Genomic DNA, 23,880 nt, shown 5'->3' with positions numbered 1-23,880 from the left:
ACCAATTTAAAAAACTGGTAGAAGCTCACTCTTATTACCTGCGCTAAACACTTTAAACTTTAAAATATAGTACAATAATAATATATAGCAATATCGTTTATATTAACTCCTGAACGGGAACTTACCTGAGACTGAAGTAAGTTTCGAAGATTTATTTTCAGACAAGAAATAAATAAAGTTCAAACATGAGAAAAAAATCTGTTGGGGACAAAAACATTCAAGTCCAGCAGTTAAAAAAAAAATCTATGGATGAAAGAGTACTAACAAGAATATTGGTTACCATATAAAAAACCTACTAACTTTCTAAATTATCGTTAAAAATCAGTTTGATATTAATGCACATTAAATTTTTGTGGAAAGTTTTTATCTCCTGTAAAATTTTCATTTCTGGACTTGACCGGTTTTTGTACCGAGGTCTTCAATTCCCTGTTGATAGCGAAAATATGAACTATAATCTTGAAATTTTTTGCGTAACGATGATATTATTTTGTTTAGGCCTATAATACGTATTATTCTATAAGTGGCGCAGATGGTTATTATGAAAACAGAAATGAAGGCGATGACGTCCAGCAACAGATACTGGTACCACATGAGGTCCACAGCTGCTGAGCGGAGGTGACGCGCTCCTTTATGCTTGATGACGTACTCAACCCACCAGACTGCACGGTCCAAGGGTTTTTCAGGTTGATCATTCAATCTGTTCGAAAGTTTCTCCATATTTTCTTTATATCTGAAAGAAAAAAAAGAAACAATACTAAGGACGAAACTAATAGTTCTGACTTGGCAGAAAATCTTGCTGAAAAAAAAAAAAAAAACTTTTCTGTTAGACCTTCATAATTTTGTACTTTTAAGTTCCATTTATACCAGGTGAAGTAATCCTTGGTCAGTAGAAGCTTATATTTTAGGGAATGTAATCATGCTTTGCAGCTTACCTCCTTTCACCTTGTTCGAATGAGGATTTTTACAATTTATTGCAACACGTTGTTCAAGAGCTCTTAGGAAACATGTCACTTATCGTGCCTCAGGAGAGGATGTAATAAGACTGAGCAGCAGCGCATTTTACTTCTGCTATACGAGACTTTATAAATCTCGCATATTCCGGGCGTTGGATCGGAAGAGGAGGTCCGGTTGAATGGCCACCCCGTACCTTAATTTGATGCCTCTTGATTATTTTATCTGAGAATATATAAAAAACGTCTATTACGAAACACCGCACCGGTGTAAGATTCAGAAACAATTTTAGCCAGGATGCTTGCAGCATTTGTTGTGTTTCGGGAGGTTGCAGGGGTACTTGGGAGAGTGCGCCGAATCAACGTGTAAGATTGTAGGGTAGATGAGGGTAATTGTGAACAGGGGGTAATTGTAAACGAATGCTGTGAGAAATACAAAACTGTCAATATAAAAATTTTAATTCGGGGGAATATTCAAATTAACATGTTGGCTAACCTACAAAGCAGTTTGGCGTCAAATAGGTGTAACTGCTTAGTTGTGAACGAATGTTTTGTAAGAGTCTACAAAAAAGTTGAGAAAGAATTTAGCTTCACCTTCATTTTTGGTATTGTAAGTAAACGTACAGTGCTGTTTTTTAAGAATATATTGTTTTTATGAGTAATGTATAGTAGTTAACATTGTTTACAATGGTTTTGAGATCTCCCATAACCTCAGTTCATTAAATTATGACGTGTTTACATTTTCCCCATAGTTTTAATTGCTTGGGGATAATTGTAAAGATGTTGTACTATGGTTATATTTCGTACTTTTCAGTAATCCCACCCAATTACACTGTAGAGGATTTAGAGAGGGTTGTCACAGATGTGAAAAATAGTAACTACAGTTATCGTGAAGCTCAGGAGAGGTACTGAGTTCCTATATCGTCATATATCGTAGGTTTAAGGGACGAAATGTACCAGTGACCAAACTGGAATTGGAAGGAGTACAGCTCTTTCTTCTGAAATAGAACAAAAAATGTTTAGTGTCTGATAGCCCGTGCGAAAATTGATGTTTTCAATTACCCCCCCCCCCATTCAAAGGGGTAAATATAAACAGGTGGGTTAAATGTAAACCAGCAATTAAAAGCTGAAAAAAGTCAACCTTATTATTTTAAACCCATTTTCAGGAAAAAGAAAGATGTAAAAATAACACAATGTTTCTTTGTCATGCTTACCGTTATTTAGGGTTGTGTAATGTTGAAATATATTTGAAATCAGTGAAAAATGTTTACATTTACCCTGGTCTACCCTAATAAAAATGAAAGAGCTTACGGAGGCGCTTGGAATTTAAGAATTTTTTTAGTAAAAAATGAAAGATTTCACGAAGGCGGTGGAATATAAGAATTTTATAACAAGAACTCTTGATCTAGAAAGTAATCCTAAATCAGAATAAGCCTGTGAATATCAGGATAACGAAAAAAAAAAAATAGTACTTTTGTGGCTAGTCATTTCTTTTGCCTACTCGATATTTTGAATAAGTATAGTTATTTCTCACGTTTCCCAATCTTTATTGCATTAAGCAATAAGTGATAATGAAGTTAACAATATTAGTCCATAGTTGAGAGAAATTCGTTCTATATACAGAGAGGTAAATAGTAGATGTGGTGGCAGAAATCCTTGATTGGTCTCTAATTCGCTGGAAAATTAGTATTTCTATGAAAAACTCTGGAGTGAATTTTCAACTATTGACTTGTAATGGTTGCTGTTTATACATAGTAAAAAAGCGTACAATAACACAGAAGTGTGAATGTTTTGAAGTTGGACGTATGAAGCAAAATAGGAGACCGATACCATATTAGTTTATAACAAAAGTGAATGCGTGTGTGTGGTACATTGAGGTTATTATTTGTTGAATTAAAAGAGAAACAGTTTCCAAGTTGCACGTATGAAACAAATTGTGCTGATAAAGATAGGAAATCAATATTACATTTACATATCAGAATATCGATGGAGGAAGACAAAATATAAAATTTCAATTTTCTTGGCTAACAGGGTGCTCTCAGACAATTATCTTGTATTGTTATGCCTGTATTCTGTCTCGAGATGAAAATGAGCGGTCATTATCTTCTTGTAGTGCCTGTGTTACAAATAAATTTAATAGAAAAGTCGAGAAACATCTGCTGCATTAAAAGTGTAAGTTAAGCAGATTTTTTTTTCAGCCTACTCGGTATTCACATCTTAGCTTCGCCACTGCATTTTACATAGGAATTACATAAGTAACTATTGTGTGTATTATACAAAATTAAATTTCAACTTTTTTTCCTCATGCACTGTTAACAGCAAACAGAAATACAATTGCACACGTGATAGACTTAATTGTTTGGAAAAGAGTGGAACTAAACTTTTTACCAAGTATAGCTTTGTCTATCTTCGTAACTAGGAGCAGAGTTAAGGAACTTACGTCTAGATTTTGTGAGAGAAATATGAAAAAAAATATGAAAGTTAGAATTTATAAAACGGTTATATTACCAGTTGTTATGTATCGTTGTGAAACTTGGACTCTCACTTTGGTAGAGGAACAGAGATTAAGGGTGTTTGACAATAAGGTTCCTAGGAAAATATTTGGGACTGAGAGGGATGAAGTTACAGGAGAGCTGCATGGATTGTATTCTTGACCTGACTTAATTAGGAACATTAAATCCAGGCGTTTGAGATGGGCAGGGCATGCAGCACGTATGGGGGAATTCAGAAATGCATATAGTGTGTTGGTTGGGAGACCGGACGGAAAAAGACCTTTGGGGAGGCCGAGACGTAGATGGGAGGATAATATTAAAATGGATTTGAGGGAGGTGGGATATGATGATAGAGACTGGATTAATCTTGCACAGAATAGGGACCGATGGCGGGCTTATGTGAGGGCGGCAATGAACTTACGGGTTCCTTAAAAGCAATTTGTAAGTAAGTATGGATGTCCTTATTCTTACTGGGAGTCGAACTTTATTATTCGGAAATGGTATCAAGCTTTCTTTTAGCTTGTGTCTGCGTGCCACAGTCTTTCAGGCTGAGATTTTAGTGTCAGGATAGTGCTACAATCGTAGACATTTTTATACTGTCAAATAGTCAAGCGGCACTTACGGCACTTGAGGCTGTTTTGGTTAAGTCAAAATGGTTTAGGAATAAAGCGAATTTCTCATGATACTGGCTGAACACAGTAAAGTTCAACTGAAATGGGTTCCGGGACACGTGGGCATTCAAAATAATGAGAGAGCAGATGAGGTTGCCAAAGAAGGCACTCATAGGGTCTGAGCCTGCGTTGGGAATATCTCTGAGACCATTTAGGAAGTCATCTGGGACTGGGGTCTTAAGAAACACAAAAACTACCGGAACTCAAGTGAAGGCTTATAAGATATTTTGATAAAAGCAAGTCAAGTGGCTTGTTAAAATTGTACAAGAAAAGCTCTTTTGGGCAGTTGGATTCCTTTTGGGATACTGTACCCTCAAGAAAAACCTGCACAGACTGAGACATACCATCAACCCAGCTTGTACTCATTGTTCACAGGAATATGGGTCTGTAACTCATTTGTTATGTGATTACAATGCACTCATTCATCAAAGAGCGCTCACCTTTGAAAACACTTTTCAAAACTTGATGATTTATCAAATATCTCAATCCGTAGTTTCATTCAGTTCATCAAGAACATTGAACTAGTAGACTGATAAAATACTACGACGTAATTGAGGGGTTGGCTGCAAGAAAGGCATTTATCTCAAATGCAAGTTTTGAAAAAATTGATGTTGAAAATTCAAACCGTAATAATGTTATCTATGCACGTCTTTACATTTTGGGTACTCCTCACCTCTATGGTAACAGTACTAAACTACAACTTGGTGATCATATGCATAGCAGATCAGAGAACACAATAAAGCGTTTTATTAAAAAAAAAGGGCATATCCTCTAAAATGCCCTTCTTGCACCCAGGCCCTCAATGGATCTTTCAGATCGCAATACTGGGACAGTCATAGCCCCTTTTAAGTTCAGTTCAACTCAGTACTGGGAGTCGAAACATGTTCCTCTGAGTTTATAAGTACGAGTACATATTCTTAAACTTAATAATTGAATTACGGTGGTATTGGGAGCAATGTACTTACGTAGAGTTGTAAATAACTTCTGTAAGTGTTGCTTTCATAGTATGCTTGGTAAGATTGTTGATGTCCATCACCATTCCTGCTCCTTCTTCAGCTATCTTCCTTACATTTAGATACTGATCTCCGAAGAATGGGAAGCATATAAGAGGAACGCTAGCTCTAATGGCTTCAAGTGTGCTCTGCAAGCCTCCGTGATACATGAATACTTTGATGCTGGGATGATCTGAAACGAAACATTTTGTTGGTAATAAAAATTAACCATGAATTAGTGTCATTGTAATAATAATAATAATAATAATAATAATAATAATAATAATAATAATAATAATAATAATGATAATAATGTTTATTATTCTAATGTAATATCAAACATTGCCTTCAGCAAAAAATTTCCTCTATTTACGTTTTCTTGGTACCTACTCTAAGCACAGAGTTTGGCGTTCTTTTACAACCGACTACGTTGTAAACAACAAATTATGAACTCATACTTTAAAATGCAGAACTATATAGTAAAATTATTCTTCTGGTACAAAATATATTTTCCGGACATCTATTGTAAAATCTACAAGAAAATAAACGATTATCACTAAGGTTTTTTCCATTATCAATGATATATTGTTTACAAAACGTCAAGCCTTATCTACAAGAATCTTGGATGCCTTTTTGATGACAAAAATTTATAAAAAAAAAAAAAAACAGTGTACGTACTGTAGGATATTCTATTCTCATAATAAAATTAACCCTCATTACATCATTTTTCTTGATAAATGTAACATTATTTAAAAGAAAGACGTCTGTAATTGAAATACCTACTCTATATTATTACTTCAAATTCCACACAGTGTGTCTCTCTGTGTGCTTTTTTGTACTTTAGAACTCTTCAAAACTTACGTGTTAGAATGTGTTAATAAGAAATCCTTCAGTTAGAAAAAATAAGTACAAATATAACCCTTTCAAAGATTTTAAGTCAATGGTCTTGTGTTTTCACCCACAAGAGTTTGAAATAGTTTTGTGTCATGAGTAGAAGTTGTGCGAGTATTCCACAATAAATTAACTAGTTCGTATTGAATATTTACAAATACTGTAGCTATATTATCCTTTGGCTAAGAAGTTAGTGACACTTAATGGATATATGCCAGGGATGTCAAGGTCAGAAGTACGTACTCGACTCTATGTGCTATTAAGCACTGAGTGGTTGCAGTGAGTCTATTCTGCAGGCAGTAGCGGTGAGCAAGAAGGTGTGAGCAAACTGAACTCTATTGGCCTACCACTGTGTGGTGAATTAAACTGCTTTTACGCAATGGATAAAGTGTTAGATTCATACAAGACAACAAGAAATAAAAGTACGTTTTGTAGCATGTTCCTCTGTAATAAATGCAAATAATTATAAAGAAGTACAATTTAGTATTAAACATAGACTTTCCTTAACATACGAGTATATAGTTTCAGATAATAACTAGGATCTAATTAATTCTTATATAGTTATCGAGCAATGCATTAGTATATAAACGCTGCTTTTCTGTTTTAAACTAATGCAAAAGGAAAATAAGTAATAGAACATTCTGCATATGGTAAAATGAAATAATAGGTCTAAAATTTAATAATAAACATATAATCTCTTTAACTTAAACAGTTTTAAATAATGAGACCTATCTAAGTAATTGTTAGCCTACGTAAATATTACATAATCAAGTACTTATTATATGACATCACGCTTCTAGAAACAAATTTAAATTCCTAAATTCTCATCTAATTCAGAAGTGCATTTTCTGCTTTTTGCCGACACCAGCTTTCTTATGTCGGGCGAAATGTTGTTTCCTGAAACAAGATGTAGCATAGCCCGTATTAACATCTGAAAATCCTGATCTTAGTTTTGGTTTCGTGAGGTTTACAAGTGAGAAAAATTGCTCACATATGTACGTAGGTACTGCCAATATAAAAATAAATTGCGCCGCAAATCTTCGTACCTCCGAATATTATATCAGTATTTAAAGTTTTGTAAAATGTGGGAAGAACTTTACGATCATAGTATGTCTTTGCTTGTACATCAAGTCAATACTTTCTAACGGAAGACCTAAATTGGCAAACATCCATTGAAGTATTTTTTTTCAGGACAGCAAAGGCTTGCAATATAAGAATACCTATTGAAATAAAATACTTTCCATGCAAAAAACAACATGTTAGATAAAAAGTCGAATTCGGTAAATTTTGGACTTTGATCTCGTAACTTACATGTAACAATAACTACTGAAGCTTTCCTGGCGACGTGATAATTCAAAATTTTCTCGGGCTTCCATCCAGATGCTTATACAGCATGAAATGTAGTATCATCTATTGGATCTATAATTTCAGTTGGTGATCCATCGACGTTTCGAGGATGTTCATCTTCCTCATCTTCAGGGCTAAGGGTTAAATGATCATTTAACCCTGAAGATGAGGAAGATGAACATCCTCGAAACTTCGGTGGATCACCAACTTATGACCTGGCTGGAAGCTCGAGAAAATTTTGAGTTAAGGCTGGTTCACAATAAACCGGGAACGGAAACGACAACGAGAACGAGGACGGAAATATTGTTAAAATAAATGTATTTAAATGTAAGTATTCACAATTAACTATTGTGAATGATCACGTTTAAATACATTTATTGTAACATTATTTCCGTTCTCGTTCTCTTTGTCGTTTCCATTCCCGGTTTATTGTGAACTAGCCTTTACATGTAACAAGTCTACACTATTAGCAATACATTTTTTTGTATTTAATTCTGTAAACATAAGTACAATGCATTGAGAAAGAACCTCTACAATACATCTACACATATATTTACTACTATTTCATTAAAATAAAAACAACAAAATTGGAATACATATTTCTGTAGATCGACTAATAATTTCAGACGTATCACACTGCTTCTTCTCTTTGTAACTAAATAATTTCCACATACCAAACAAAGAGCATCATCTCATTTTTCGCTTACATAAAAGTCAAGAGTCCAGTCAGCATGAAACTTTCTGAACGACTTCCTCGTCAGTGTGTAATGTACAACCTTGTGTTCACTAGTGACTTGTACCTACTGTACTCCAACCACGAGAAAGACTCTGGGGAATGGGACGAAGCGGGGTAATGCTGCGAATGAATGTTGATGTCATAAGGTCACACACGTGGGTGCTAATATCTCTATTTGTTAGCTCTCACAGCACAAATGATAACACTGATACACACATATTTATACTACCCTAGTTACAAAATTAGATCACTGTTAATCTCCTGGTCTTTTAATCCCTCCATACAGGAAATAACATATGCAGAAGAGCGCATGGTTTTTAAACTGACGTTATAACGGTAATATTATCTATTTACTTCGTTCCAATAGATGACGTAATAGTAAGAACATTCCTTTCACGGTTGATCTCCTGGTTGGAGAATAGTACGTGCCCTACGTGCTCTGAAAAGCGCACACTGGCGGTGAGGCACGCTTCCGCTCTCGTTGACATCACTGCTATAAAACATTTTTTCTACGTAAGACATCGTCAAAACCTATTTAATTGAAAATATTGTAATTTTTCATTGTAAAAATAAAGTTATAATAAATTTAGATATGTTACGTAGAAGATCCTGTTGCGGAAACCACTTGGCCACCTTCACATTGCTGGGTTGTCCCGGCAACTCGTCCGTGTCCCACTTCCACAGCACTCTGAACTGTGTGAGGTCCGAAAACACGTCCAGGAACATCTGCCTTTTGTCTTGTGCCAGAGTGTCACTCTTAATATTAGTTCCGAGGTTGAAATATATCACGCCCTCAGGTGCTCCATCGAGGAAGTTTTGCAATTCCTGTCATTAAAAACATGTTACGATTGTTGCAGTATAAAGAGATACTTATGATTAAACATTCTTTGGAAATAAAGCACAATTATTTATTTTAGTAACAACCTGACAACAGACTGCGTATCGGTAATGGTAATGGTGTTAGAGAAGGCCTTATGGCCTTAACTCTGCCGGGTTAAATAAATTATTATTATTATTGTTGTTACAATAATAATAATAATAATAATAATAATAATAATTATTATTATTATTATTATTATTATTATTATTATTATTATTTTATCCATTCGCGAAAATGCGACATTTTGGGATCCGAAATTTTCGTCACCGATTTTTCGTCATCCGGTGATTTCGTCACATTACATTTTGCCACTGCAACATTTTGTCACCAAATCACTTTTGTCACCAATTTAATTTCCTCATCACTATTCGCCACCACAATTTTTCTTCCCTTCATGTCGCTTCCCTTGATGATACCTAGGCCCTATATAAAATGAAAGTAATTGTGAATTACAGGAACGCCACTTTTTACCTTTTTTAAAATCGCTGAAATAAACTATAAAATGAAAGTATTCATTAGTATAAATAGATGTGATCACTTGGGGAGCTGTGGGCCCACCCAATCCGCCCTAAATAGGTACTTTACTTATATACGAAAATCGTCGTCTGTGAATGAAGAATGCAGCCATATTTCGCTAATTTCAGAGCGGGTTTCAGTGTCGTCAACATAGTAATAATACTACACACCTAATAAAACCTAACATAACCTTCCACCTGTAGCAATATTCTTCACGTTTATTATAATTTCGTTTGCATGTATTGGCAACCCAGCTACTCGTGTCGGGGAGCCATCTAGTGGAAGTAGATCGTACTGCCAGGAAGAAGAACAGTCTGGAATATTCGTTCAGTGGCCAGTAATATACTCCATCTTGGCGTGCCCAAGCTTCACAATTAATAAAATGAAGAGTCCACTGCAAGAATGCTGGATGTCACTTTCTTGTCGAAAATGAACCCAGACTGTCAATGCATAGCTTAAGACATATAGAATATACATAGAGAGTTATATGGCATTAACACTGATAGTCATTGTCCAGTAACGATCGGAAAATCACAGTTAAGCTTTGAGCGCTAAGCATTTCAAACTTTCAGTTGCCTCTCCTGCAATATGTATTCCAAATGATATCCATCATTCTTCCAGTGGACTCTTCAAATGCTGTGGATAAGCTAACCCCAATCTTCGATTACTTTGAGGATAATTATGTCATGGGTCGTAGACGTGGCAGAGGTAGGCAGCAGCCCATGTTCCCTCCAAATACGTGGAATTGTTACATTCTTACTAGGGAAAACCTGCCCAGAATAACAAATACTTGTGAAGCATGGCATAGACGTCACAATACTTCAATGGGCAAAGCACATCCCTCTTTTTACCATGTCCTTCAGTTACTACATGAGGAGACTGCAAGGATACATCAGGACATTGAGAAATTAGAAGCAGTCAGTCTCCACCCAGAAAAAACGAAGAAATACACGTCCATAGATAACAGAATTGCACGAATTATCAGTAGGATTGAAGCCTATAGAACAGAAAATAACATCCTTGGTTACCTACGTGTCATATGTCACAACTTCAGTTGAAATTTTGGTTAAAACTCCATAAAACGAGATGAATGTATGCAACTTCAAACACATGCTAATACAGAGCATTAAAATAATTATACAATGATGGTTTTGGACTCATAAAAATGATCACAAAATGTATATGATGACGAAATATCTTCGGTGACAAAATCTCCTCAGTGACAAAAAACATGATGACGAAATGTGTTTTATGACCAAAAAACCAATGACGATAAATCGATGACATACCATAACGAAATTTCCGGTTACGAAATGCCCTAGAGCCACATATTTTATTCAGTAATTTACACGGAGATTATTTTTATAAACTCTACGCTTTAAGTTTCTCAAAAGATAAAAATCATAGTAACTGAAATCAGGGGATGTAGGGGGCCACAAAACTGTGCTTATTATCCAGTCTTCGAAAACTCCCTTTATGGTGTCCATTAAATGTTCGGAGTATGTGGGGTAACATTGTCGTATTGAAAAATAACCGTATTGTTTATCTTCGTGTGTAAGCTGGTGAAAAGTGGAAGCAATAATGTATTCACATTCCTTGTTGATGATAATGATGAGAGTGAGAGCAGTTCCAAAAATAAAAATAAAATAACTTCCGTTTTAAAGGTATTTCAGATGCAACTCTCTTATTTTTTAATAACTATAATCTGAATCTATATAATTTAAGTGGTGTTGATCAAGATTATCAGAAATAATATTAATGATGATGATATGATCATGATGGTGTTGATTATGGGAAAGAGTAATGAGTGATTTTTGAGGAAAATAAAGTTACTTACTGCCTTTAGTGGTTGAGGTTCCTTCAGATGAATTCCTGCTATTTCTACAATACCTGGGACATAGGGTCTTACATATCCTATTTTGCTTTCATGGTTCACAAGCAGCAGGCTGACGTTTTGGTGCAAGTCTCCGATATATGGTATATGTTTCCCGAAGTACTCCTTTGCAATTTCGTGTTGAGCAGAAAAGCCTGTCGTATACCACATATATCTGAACCACAATGAATATGAAAAACGTTTCAGCCTTTCCCAGAATGTTGCTCTATCTGAGAATGGGATATTAATGTCTGTCGTATAAGCGGGGTTGGTTGGATTGGCCACAGAATCATGTCCTGTATATTCCAATCCAAACGGCATGATGCCAATCAAAGGCGCCGAGAAGTAGTAGGCATAACCATCAGCGCAAGGATATCCCAGCCATTCAACAATTACGACGTCGAACTTATTTTCTTCGCGTAACAATCGCTGAACGCCAGGTGTATTGAACATCATTCTGCATAGATCTAAAGCAAAATCAAGTAAATCTAACACAAATCCGGTTAATTTGAAATTTTTTTCCTTCATTGCAGCGAAATTATATCTTTTCGCCCAGAGGTCTTGAGCAGCGGATATGTCTATTTCCGTGTAGTTTTGCACACTCGTGTCCCACAGAGGATCTGTGGTGATGATTACAATCTCGTGACCACGTAATTGTAGTCCCCTCATCAGTGATCGGTGTATCATTTGATGACTTTTTGACGGTGTTGGAAATACTCCCAAAATTCGCGCCCCCAAAACGGCCGACGTCATGAAGACAATGCAATGAATAAGGTAAGTATTTTTTTCCATACTCATTGTCTAGATTGTCTCATTGGTGACCTGAAACAAAAATAGTTGGTGTTTTATAATTACTCTTTGGTAATAACCAGAGACCGGAACTTAGGCAGAATGTCTTTTTAAATGTGTTAAATCCATCTTCATTTTGAAAGGAAATCTGTACGAATTATATTTTTGTAATTGAAACGTTACAGTTTTATGTTGCCCATTTCTGCCTTTTTAATATAAATGCCTAATTTACAAATAAATGCTTTTTTTGCCTTTATGTGATTATTTATCTATTATTTATTATTAAAATTGCCTACAGGTATAGTTTAATGTATTTCTATAAACGCTACAATGAAAGTGACTTCACCGAATGTATATTATTGTCTTTCAGTCAGTTCATATTCTCTTTGCAACAGTGAGTGCTGCCGTGCAAAAATGTATAACATTAATGGCCGGTTTGTCCAAGTAATGTTAGAACACTTAACGACTGTTAAACCTTCAACAGTTTATAAATGACAATTAAAATTTATTACATGTGCCGTCTATGCTTATCCTTATTTAACAAATATATTGGTTATACAATATTTTGTTACATAATATATCTATTTTAACGTTTTCGGCTCTATGGAGCCATCATCAGAAACAAGTAAGCCCATATGTATGATGTGAATACACTGTATGTTGCCGTACAAGTAAACTCAATTAATATTAAAATTAAAATGACATGTTTCTATGTAAAATCAATAATTGTATGGCAGAAATTACATTACAAATACAAAGCGGCTCTATGGGCCGTAATAGAGTGTTACAATTGCTGATGATAAAATTAACTAAACTACTTTAAAATTGTTAAGATCAGAATTAATAGTCGTCCAGTTTGATGGTTATGTAGATTTCCATATTTGGCAGGAGCTGGGGCAACAGCTGTGGGGAAGAAAGTATCAAATGTAATGTCTATACTCAAAAATTTCAATGATGCTCGTTACCAGAACAAAGTATATACATATCTCAATGCTATTAATGCCAAGATCTTAATAATTCACATGAATCTATTACAGAACATCTCGTGTAGTGATTTTATATATGTACGTAAGCGCACGGAACAGTTGTTTATTAGTTAAAAGTTTGAACTATTAATTATTAAGAGGGCAAATTTATACAAAATTAATAAGAGAAAACGTAAATGACTGTGTCTTAGATTGAAAACTGTATGAACTGTAAGTTACTATGAATGTAGCGGATGTGTTCTTGAGTTCGCTGGAGGCAGAAAGGAACTGGTCGGTGCGCTCCGTGTACAAACATTACGTAAACTATGTCACAGCTGATGGTGGAAGGGGGGGGAGAATAGTTGTAGGTTGAAAACCCATCACGTGTACTGTGTGCGTTCAGATTGAATAATGGATTATATAAATTTGGAATGTGCTCATTTAAGAGAGGAATACCTAATTTTAATGCCCGGGCTATATGAAAATCTTCTGCTGCAGTGATATGCGCGCAATTATTTAAAGGGAGAATTACACGCAATGTTTCATTGATATTGGTTAATTCGTGGCCATTCTCAATAAGGTGGGTCGCGAATTTAGATTTTCTCCTGTTGTATTTGAAATCTGCGACATGTTAATTGAATCTGGTTTTAAAATTCCTACGAGTTTGTCCTATGTATTTGTGAGGGCAATTTTTGCACTGTAGCATATATATCCCCCTGTTCTGATGCTTGTCGATTACGTTAATTTTATTGGGTAAAATATTATTGAGTTTATTACTTCTTCGGAACGCTAGTTCAATGCCATGTTTTTTTAAAAAGGTTATTAAGTTGGTTGGAAACTTCAAAGTATGTCATAGGGACTCGTTTTTTAGGTGTAGTGGGTTCAATGGCTGAAAGTGTAGTGTGTTGGTTGTGTAGCAACTTGTTTTTCCGTTTTTGAAACAGCTTATTTATTTCTTGTTTATTAAAGCCGTTGGGTCTTGCTAATTCTGTAATATAAGTGAGCTCTTTGTCGAATCGTTTTTTACTTAAAGGCACCATTAATAGTCTATCAATGAGGTATCTGAATTTGCTGAGTTTGTTTGTCTCGGGGTGATTAGATTCTTTTTTTCCCCACAGCTGTTGCCCCAGCTCCTACCAAATATGGAAAGCTACATAACCATCAAACTGGACGACTATTAATTCTGATCTTAACAATTTTAAAGTATTTTAGTTAATTTTATCATCAGCAATTGTAACACTCTATTACGGCCCATAGAGCCGCTTTGTATTTGTAATGTAATTTCTGCCATACAATTATTGATTTTACATAGAAACATGTCATTTTAATTTTAATATTAATTGAGTTTACTTGTACGGCAACATACAGTGTATTCACATCATACATATGGGCTTACTTGTTTCTGATGATGGCTCCATAGAGCCGAAAACGTTAAAATAGATATATTATGTAACAAAATATTGTATAACCAATATATTTGTTAAATAAGGATAAGCATAGACGGCACATGTAATAAATTTTAATTGTCATTTTTAGTAATTAGCTTATCGGTCCCATCATGCCTCTTAAACTTCAACAGTTTGTTAAATACTGTTTTTCCATTTGTTCAACACCAGTTTGGCTTAACAGATTCTTAACCGTTTGTTAACTTTAAATGTAGGATTTCAGGCTGTTAACTCATTTAACAAACAATTAAACATGGCGGATAACACCACAGCTGTTCAGACAAAAGTTGTGAAAATAACATGTTATGTTTCTCTTAGAGGAATGTTTAGAGTAAGGGCCGATTTCACCAAGCTTCAGTAAATCAGTCCAAATGAAACATTAACTAATACTGAACATTAAAATTTTTACACGAATACGTTTATATGTGCGCTGTCTCCGTAGACTTCAAGCCGAGTCGCTACATGTGCCTCGTCGCGCTAGTTACGTCATGACTTTCCGGTGGAGTAGTCAGTAGCGAGTTGGCTTGCCATCCTAGGGGCCCGTGTTCGATTCTCGGCGGTGACAATTTTTTTTTATTAACGTAACTAATTTTTGTACACGTTACCTTTCTTCATTTTTTTAATTTTGTGTAGTGGAACGAATTATTTCGCAACTCTGGCTTCACTAGGAGAATTTAAAAAACTCTTGGGAGATCAATTTTCTTCCCGAAATAAAACTAAGATAAACAAACAAATTAAAGCAAAATAAAAGAAATACACATGTGGATCTAATACATCGTCCATATGCCACCGCCGTCTATCACTGCCTGGCATTTTCGGGGCATTGAGTCCACCAGATCGCGGAAATAGTTCTGTACCTTAGCGAAATCGGATCTGGATTTTGAGGTGGGATGTCTCGATATTTGTCAATCATCCTCTTTTTTCATGCTTTTCCGTGAACCGTCTTTGAACGTTTATGGCGGTGTGCGCGGGGTGATTATCCTGCTGGAAAATTAAATTTCCATCGGAAAGAAAACGATTATAAATTCCAAGAATCCAGCTCTTTCGCTTCTGTTTTAAAGCCAGTGCAAACATATCTTGTCGCTAGCTATAATATAATTCTAATAAATGAAAGTTAATATACCAACTAAGTTTTGTTATGTTTCAAATGTACATTATGTATTAATTTAGTAATATTTCTTAGGTACCGGTATGTAGTTATAATAATCACTTTCATGTCTTAAAATAAAACTCAGTTGTATGTTACCTAGTTGAATAGTTTCAGCTTTGTCTCAGCCGTTTTTATGATATTCTAACCTATGATCAGTTTCTTTTAAAATTTTGAGTACCGGTACCACGAACTTCGTGACGCGGTATTTTTTGTGAGTTTTTGTGTCATTCAAATTTTCAAAATGATCGGTTTTTAAATGGTTAACATTATCTCCATTATACTCTTAATTTTCGAGCAGTTCCAGATATAACAATTCTGCGTCGAAACGTTCCGTCATTTTATATTGCAACTAAAGAATAATTAAAAATTTAAAGACGGAAATTTCTATCACTAAATTTAATTATAGTTTTACTGATTCGTTAGGCTAAAGATGCTTGGTGAGATATAAAAATGATTTAATGAACCAGTAAATACATTAATGAATCATTAAAACCTTAATGAAGCTTTGTGAAACCGGCCATAAGACTGGTAATATATAATTTAAAAGATATTTTGGAATATTAATATAGGGGAGATAATCTTTATAAGTCAGCTGATTATCATACTGACGCTTATTTCGATGCTGAGCTATTATCCATTTAATATTGAGGAAATGTGCGATCTCAACGTGGCAAGCAGTAATCAGATTTGAATATCCTACAAACAGAAATAGGCCACTTGTTACAATTCACCAGCTACTATTAACTCTAGATTCTATGTTACTGGCTCTTCAACTATAGCCGATGTCAATAGTGCTTCAAAATACGCAGTGAGTAAATAATAAAATGTTTCAGCAGCAATTGCTTCTTTAGGACGAAATTACATATAATTTATACATGGACCTGAATTAGAGAATTTTATATGTTACGGAATTCTCCTCGGAGTTTTGTGTACAATTGACTACACACATTCGTGTAATTATTGTCACCTGGTGGTCATAATGCTGAGATTTTTCTAAACAGAAATTCATATTTAGCACTATAAAATATAACCATACTTATAATAATAATAATTATTAAATAGTAGTCAATGCAACTTTCATTCATCAACTCTCTGTACTGTATGAATCATGGCTACTGTAACAGGTTACGATTTTATACATGTTTCATGACTTACTCCACAGTACAGAATTTAAATGATAATATCAGCCAATAAGAAGTTGTCTTACATATGCAAAATCATTACCAACTGCTGTTGAGTAGTTGGAATAGTATTAACAACAGTTAAAGTTAAGTGTTGGTTATTTTAAACAAAATTGTGTTGGAAAAATGGAAAACATCTTAACAAAACGTTAAAAATAAACTAGCTGTTAATTAACATTTGTTAAGCCAAATTAAACATTACTTGGAAAAACTGGCCATAAGCGTTTTAATTATCGCTTGTGTTTATTTGACAAGGCAACAATGAGTGCGGGTCTAACGTCATTTTTAACGGTTATTTTTCTTTCAGTTTTCATTGCGACGTTGTTGTAGCTAGCTAAATATTTCATATCGCAAAATATCAGTACAACCAAACAAAAAAATGCACTTTCCAAGGCTACTGGGAAGAAGATTTCTTTGCTTCCAACAGTAATTGCAACATCAAGTCGAAAATATGAAATTGCATTCGACTTATGTAAAGCTTTTCTTGCTGCCGAAATCCCTTTGTGGAAAGTGCAACGTTGTGGCTCTAGTGCAAGGTTTTTGTAATTGCCTTTTATTGCGTATTTTAGCTATTTATAATTTATAATATTCTTGCGACATGCTCTTGATGTGTTTGACTACCAAGAGTATCGTAGAGGTTCTGAATAATAGTGCGGCGTTAGTCCGGACTAGCTTACTTAATACCCCAAGGGTGAAACCTAACCATTTTTCCCCCATTACTACATATACTAGTGGATTACGGTGATTTTCTAGTTTGAAGGTTGAATTTTCTTTTGCCAACATCGTTTCGAATTTTGATACTGAGAAATACGAGGGGGATCCAGGAAATAACGACCGTTCGCGCATACCCGCCGCGCAGCTGACTCCCCTTCCTTGTTTGAAGGTCAACTGGCTTCCTTAACCTGTGTTGTCATAATGTTGTGAGTACTGGTTGCAACAAGTCGCCATTGTGCATTTTGTGTTACTTCGAAATGAACGACGTGATTGATAATCCCGCCGACTGTGAGGTGAGGAATGTGATTCGATTTTTGAATGCCCGACATTTGAAACCTGCAGAAATTTACCGGCAATTGAAAGAAGTGTATGGTGATACTGTAATGAATGAAAGAAATGTGAGAAAATGGTGCGAAATGTTCAACAATGGGCGAACAAATGTCTACGATGAAACTCGACCCGGACGCCCATCACTCATCACAGAAGACCTGAAGACTAAAGTGAACGACAGAATCTTGCAAGACAGGCGTACATCACTCGACGAATTGCATATTGCCTTTCCTGACATTTCTCGTTCTTTGCTTGGTGAAATTGTGTCGCAACATCTTGGCTACCACAAAATCTGTGCACGATGGGTTCCACGGCAACTGAGTGACCAACACAAAACTCCGAGAATGGCCTCAGCATTGACATTCTTGATGCGATATCACACAGATGGAGACGCCTTTCTTGATCAAATTGTGACTGGTGATGAGACCTGGGTGTCTCACAACACCCCAGAGACCAAGCGCCAATCACGTCAGTGGCATCATCCCTCATCACCCAAGAAACCGAGAAAATTCAAACAGACTCTCTCAACACAAAAAGTCATGGCTACTGTCTTTTGGGATCGCAAAGGTGTTCTTTTGCTGGATTTCATGCCGAAAGGCACTACGATCAATGCAAATCGTTATTGTGACACTTTACGAAAACTGCAAGAGGCGAGGAATGCTTTCGAGAGGAGTTGTGCTTCTTCACGACAACCCCCGCCCGCACACTGCTGCTTCAACTCGAGAATTGCTGGATCAATTCGGTTGGGAAATCTTTGATCATCCGCCCTATAGTCCAGACCTTACTCCTAGCGATTTTCACCTTTTCACTAAGCTTAAAGACTTTCTAGGTGGTACGCGTTTTGGAAGTGATGAAGAGTTGAAGAAGACAGTGAACACCTGGCTTAATGAACTGGCGGCAGAGGAGTATAACACGGGAATTCTAAAGCTAGTGAACAGATACGAAAAATGTTTAAATGTAGGTGGTGATTATGTAGAGAAGTAAAGGAAGCTTCAGTTATGAAACAGACTTTGTTTTTTCAATATATATATATATATATATATATATATATATATATATATATATATTTAATTATTACAACAAAACGGTCGTTATTTCCTGGATCCCCCTCGTACTGCAACTGGTAGTGATTTTCTAACTTATGTTGGCATTAGAAACAGCTGTTGTCTGCAGTGCAAATTCAGAAAATTCAAATTGTTCCAGAGATATCTTAGCCGATTATTGGAAACTAGTGAAATTCTAACATACTAATAATTAATTAATATCAGTATTATATTAATACATAATAGTTATTTTGTGTGTTGGATTGTGGTTACAATTCAAAATTATAGTCAGATAAGTGTAAATAAATATAACATATGGTCTGATATAGGCCTATACACTTGGGTGATCGATAGAAAATGCGCACGGAGGCAGCAATTATAACTAGAATAGCAAAATTATTAGGAGTAAGTAAGCATTCTTAAGCATACATTTCAAAGTGACATTCGGTTTTCGGAGTTTGTACTATTCATATCACGTGATCAAGCAAAATACATTTTTAGGTTAGGTCTCGTGAATCGTAAACTGTTTAGTCAAAGCAATGAATTTCATGCTATGAGACAAAATACATTTTAATATTAGATGATATTATCTAGTAATTTCCAACATAATGTGCGAGAGGTCCAGAAGGAAAATATAGGCCTACTCTTTCACAAATTATTGAATCATTTACAAAACACCTCCCAACATAAAATGAGATGTAGTGAATAAGTAAATAAGCAAGACATCGTTTGCGATTTAAGTTATTGTCGACACCATTTTAAGAAGAATTTTCTTGAATTTGGAAGGATGTGTAGAAGAATGCTTAGATGTGGAACAGGACCATTTTCAGCTTCGGAATTTGGCAGGTTCTGTTTTACTTAGTTGAATACCGTACATAAATTTTCAAGACAAACTTTAAGCAATTTACAATTTTATAAAAAAACTTTGGGTTCTCTAGCCAGCGAATTACCTTGTATTACTTTTGCTAATACAACTACTATAACAACGATAATAATGTAATTATTTGCTTATAAGTGTGTATACACTTACTGAAATATGACATACCTGCAAACTTCTTCTCGAACACTTCGATACTGACCAATTCCTTACCTGTATAGGATATGACCCAGTTCTATATTTTAGTTCAGTACTAGGAATATCTCATAGACTGACTAAAGTGTCGTTTTTATCAATGTTTAATGGCCTTTGTTTTAGAGATACCAGTTTAAAACTTGCTAGATAACGCTTTCCCTCATAAGAGGTAAAACATTACAAGAACTTCACGTAATTGCCTGTCGTTTGTCTCCGTCTACAATTAACTTCATTGTCAGTGTTGAATGACGATGATGATGATGATGATAATAATAATAATAATAATAATAATAATAATAATAATAATGGTAATTGATCTTTCATAATTTTCACTTGAATTTTTAAATTAAATTTCACTCATATTTTTATTTCAGTTATAAACCGTTTTTCAGACTTATCGTTCGATGTTGGTCAGTTACAATTTTGCTCTTGAACTCGTCGACTCGGTTACTTTCAAACGTGTCAGAAGTTTTTCTAAGCTTTTTCCCGTCTCTCTCTCTCTCTCTCTCTCTCTCTCTCTCTCTCTCTCTTTGGCGGAGAAGGGCCCCGAAGGTTTGCAACGAGCCCGAAGCTTATTGTGGCTAGCACTCCTGTTCTGTGAATATCTGTCGCCGAACAGCCGCGCTCTTGTACGAATACAGCACGCTGCATCGTGAACTTGTCACAGACTATGGAATTGATGACAGTGACATATGAATAAAATTAATGATGGCGAAATGAGTCCGAGGTCCAACGCCGAAAATTACTCAGCAGTTCTGCTTCAAAAGGTTGAGGGAAACCTTCGGAAAAATTCTAACAGGTAACTTGTCTCACCCAGGATTTGAACCCGGGCCCGCTTGTTTTACGGTCAGCCATGCTAACCGTTATTACACAGTGGCGAACTTCTTCCTGCTTTAATAATAATAATAATAATAATAATAATAATAATGACATGCTTGTTATTATTCGGTTGAGAAGCTTTTGACATCCAGTCTGCTCTCAAAAAAAGCTGAAAGTTAGAATTTATAAAACAGTTATATTACCGGTTGTTCTGTATGGTTGTGAAACTTGGACTCTCACTTTGAAAGAGGAGCAGAGGTTTAGGGTGTTTGAGAATAAGGTGCTTAGGAAAATATTTGGGGTTAAGAGGGATGAAGTTACAGGGGAATGGAGAAAGTTACACAACGCAGCACTGCACGCATTGTATTCTTTACCTGACAGAATTAGGAACATTAACTGCAGTCGTTTATGATGAGCAGGGCATGTAGCACGTCTGGGCGAATCCAGAAATGCAGACCAGCAATAGGTCAGGAGCCGAAGATGTTAAAAGTCTGTAGCTCGAGTCTTGAGCGTGAGCGCCGCAGTCCTCGCGAGAGAAGGGGTCCGAGTCCTTGCACTGTGCGAGTGACGCTCGAATAAGTCAAGGGTTCAGAGCCATAGTGGGCCAAGCGCAATTTATTAAAAGCGAAGAAAGCAGGGGCTAAAGTTAAGTGAATACCATAGTTTAATGAAGATGGACATACATTTAGTTTGAATGTGTATACTTTATATTACTTGCTATATGTTTCCATTGAATTATGGTAATAACTTCATTTTAACTCTTGTTTTTTACGGTTTTAGTAAATGGCGCTTGGCCCACTATGGTTCTGAACCCTTCAAATTCGCTAGAGTATTTCTAACTCTCTTTATTCTTGATGTTCTGTTGCCCGTCTTCAAAAATCCATTTCAGTTGCCAGAAGTTTCCCTCCTCCTTTATTTATTTTTTTTTTTTACATACCGAAAATCTGACCTGTATTCTTTACTTTTCACTTGTTATTTTTTACACAACCGTGCTCTTTTTGCAAACTTGTCATCATTGTTGCATGCCATGTAATTTGAAGATACAACACTTTCAAAGGTTACTACGGAAACGTTGAAAATAACAGTGGAGTAAGTAAATCACTTACAACACAGCTGTAAATTATTTATTGAAATTTGAGATACAGTCACTTGTAAATTAAAAAAAACGACTCTGACAGAACAAGCTGTAACTTTATTTATTAACATTAAAATTAAACGTGAAGTTTTAATAACTTTTTAAAGTTACGGGGTAAAGACTGTTATTCTCTTTATTTATAGAAAAATATTCAGACACTTCTACACCACTTGAAAAACATCAATTTTGGAAGAAATAGAAGGTATATCACGACCATCGATCTTAGAATGCGAAATTTTCTCGGCCAATTTAATTTCGTATATTGCAATATCTTTTTGTTTTTATTTACTTGAACAGTACATACACATAAAAAACAGTCGCATCCAACAAATAAAACAAAAGAATATAAAACACTCGGTCACCTAGAAAGTTACACATTGTCATTAACAAAATGACAAACGTTCAGTTCATAATTAATACATAACTAAAAAACATAATAAATAAAATAAAGATATAAATTATATGACTTTCCCTCGCCTCTGTTATAGAGCATACCTAGTATTGCACTACTCGTATACTATTAATAATTTTATTGTAAATAAACTGTGTCTTTTTCGTTTAACTACATCGTTATCTCATAAAACACCCTTCAGTAACGATATAGGCCTGGCCTTCTTCCTCGTATAGGGTATTTCAAAAGTCAGTTCAAACATTAAACCGCTATAAATATTATAATGTTTGAGATAGGGGAAAAAAACAAAAACATCACATTGTTGGGCAAAACAACGGGGTTTTCAAAACATTGCGAAGATTCCGTCGTTCTCTTGTTCAACGTAACTACAGCATTCTGTCTGCGACACCATGCACAGGATTTTTTAGATAATGTCTTGCAATATTGGCAATTTCTTGCGAGATGACATCTTTGAGTTGCAGTAGCGTTGTTGGATGTGTCAGGAAAAGTCGTTCTTTAAGATAACCCCACAACCAAAAGTCGGTCGGACTGAAATCTGGAGATCGCGGAGGCCACAATGTTGGAAAGTGCCCACTGATGACACAATCGCCAAACATCTGCGTAATTAATTGTTTCGCAGGGATGAAGATGTGGGGTGGAGCGTCGTCTTGCATGAAAATTATGTTTTCCATATTGTGATTCCTCAGTCTAGGGATGACGAAGTTCTGTAACATGCTATAGTAGCGCTCCCCGATTACTGTAACAGTGTGTCTTATTCCATTATTGTCCACACCTGTGGAGTAACGATTAGCGCGTCTGGCCGGGAAACCAGGTGACCCGGGTTCGATTCCAGGTCGGAGCAAGTTACCTGGTTGAGTTTTTTCCGGGGTTTTCCCTGAACCCAATATGAGATAATGCTGGGTAACTTTCGGTGCTGGATTCCGGACTCATTTCGCCGGCATTATCCCCTTCATCTCATTCAGACGCTAAATAACCTAAGCTGTTGATAAAGCGTCGTAAAATAAACCAGTGAAATGAATATGGGAAATGCCTGTTATTAGTCGGTTGAGAAGCTTTTGTCATCTAGTCTGGTGTAAAAGAAATTTGAAAGTTGGAATTTATAAAACAGTTATATTACCGGTTGTTCTGTATGGTTGTAAAACTTGAACTCTCACTTTGAGAGACGAACAGAGATTAAGGGTGTTTGAGAATAAGTTTCTTAGGAAAATATTTGAGGCTAAGAGGGATTAAGTTACAGGAGAATGGAGAAAGTTACGCAACGTGGAACTGCACGCATTGTATTCTTCACCTGACATATTTAGGAACATTAAATCCAGACGTTTGAAATGGGCAGGGCATGTAGCACGTATGGGCGAATCCAGAAATGCACATAGAGTGTTAGTTGGGAAGCCGGAAGGAAAAAGACCTTTGGGGAGGCCGAGACGTAGATGAGAGGATAATATTAAAATGGATTTGAGGGACGTGGTATAGGATGATA

At 35.6% G+C, this 23,880-nt stretch overlaps 1 protein-coding gene across 1 annotated transcript; it reads right to left on the bottom strand.

The window, feature by feature from the left end:
* Positions 1-250: 250 nt before the first annotated feature.
* LOC138703104 (UDP-glucosyltransferase 2-like) lies at positions 251-12,140 on the bottom strand. Its single transcript, XM_069830690.1, has 4 exons — positions 11,313-12,140; positions 8,679-8,904; positions 5,079-5,298; positions 251-730 (listed from the first exon to the last, which is right to left on the bottom strand). Exons 1-4 carry the CDS (start codon positions 12,138-12,140, stop codon positions 382-384), a joined length of 1,623 nt encoding a protein of 540 aa, XP_069686791.1. The 3' UTR covers positions 251-381.
* Positions 12,141-23,880: the final 11,740 nt, after the last annotated feature.

Source organism: Periplaneta americana, chromosome 7 (assembly GCF_040183065.1).
Source record: "Periplaneta americana isolate PAMFEO1 chromosome 7, P.americana_PAMFEO1_priV1, whole genome shotgun sequence".
Taxonomy (NCBI): Eukaryota; Metazoa; Arthropoda; class Insecta; order Blattodea; family Blattidae; genus Periplaneta; species Periplaneta americana.
This window is presented reverse-complemented; position numbering and strand designations above follow the sequence as displayed.

What these genes read in the sequence shown, in the direction of transcription:
- LOC138703104 (XM_069830690.1), bottom strand. Translation starts at nt 12,140, where the DNA reads ATGGAAAAAAATACTTACCTTATTCATTGCATTGTCTTCATGACGTCG. An exon ending in TCCGCAACAGGATCTTCTAC is followed by an intron (nt 5,299 to 8,678) that starts GTAACATATCTA and finishes GTTTCGTTTCAG; the next exon opens with ATCATCCCAGCATCAAAGTA. An exon ending in GAAGTTATTTACAACTCTAC is followed by an intron (nt 731 to 5,078) that starts GTAAGTACATTG and finishes TTTTTCTTTCAG; the next exon opens with ATATAAAGAAAATATGGAGA.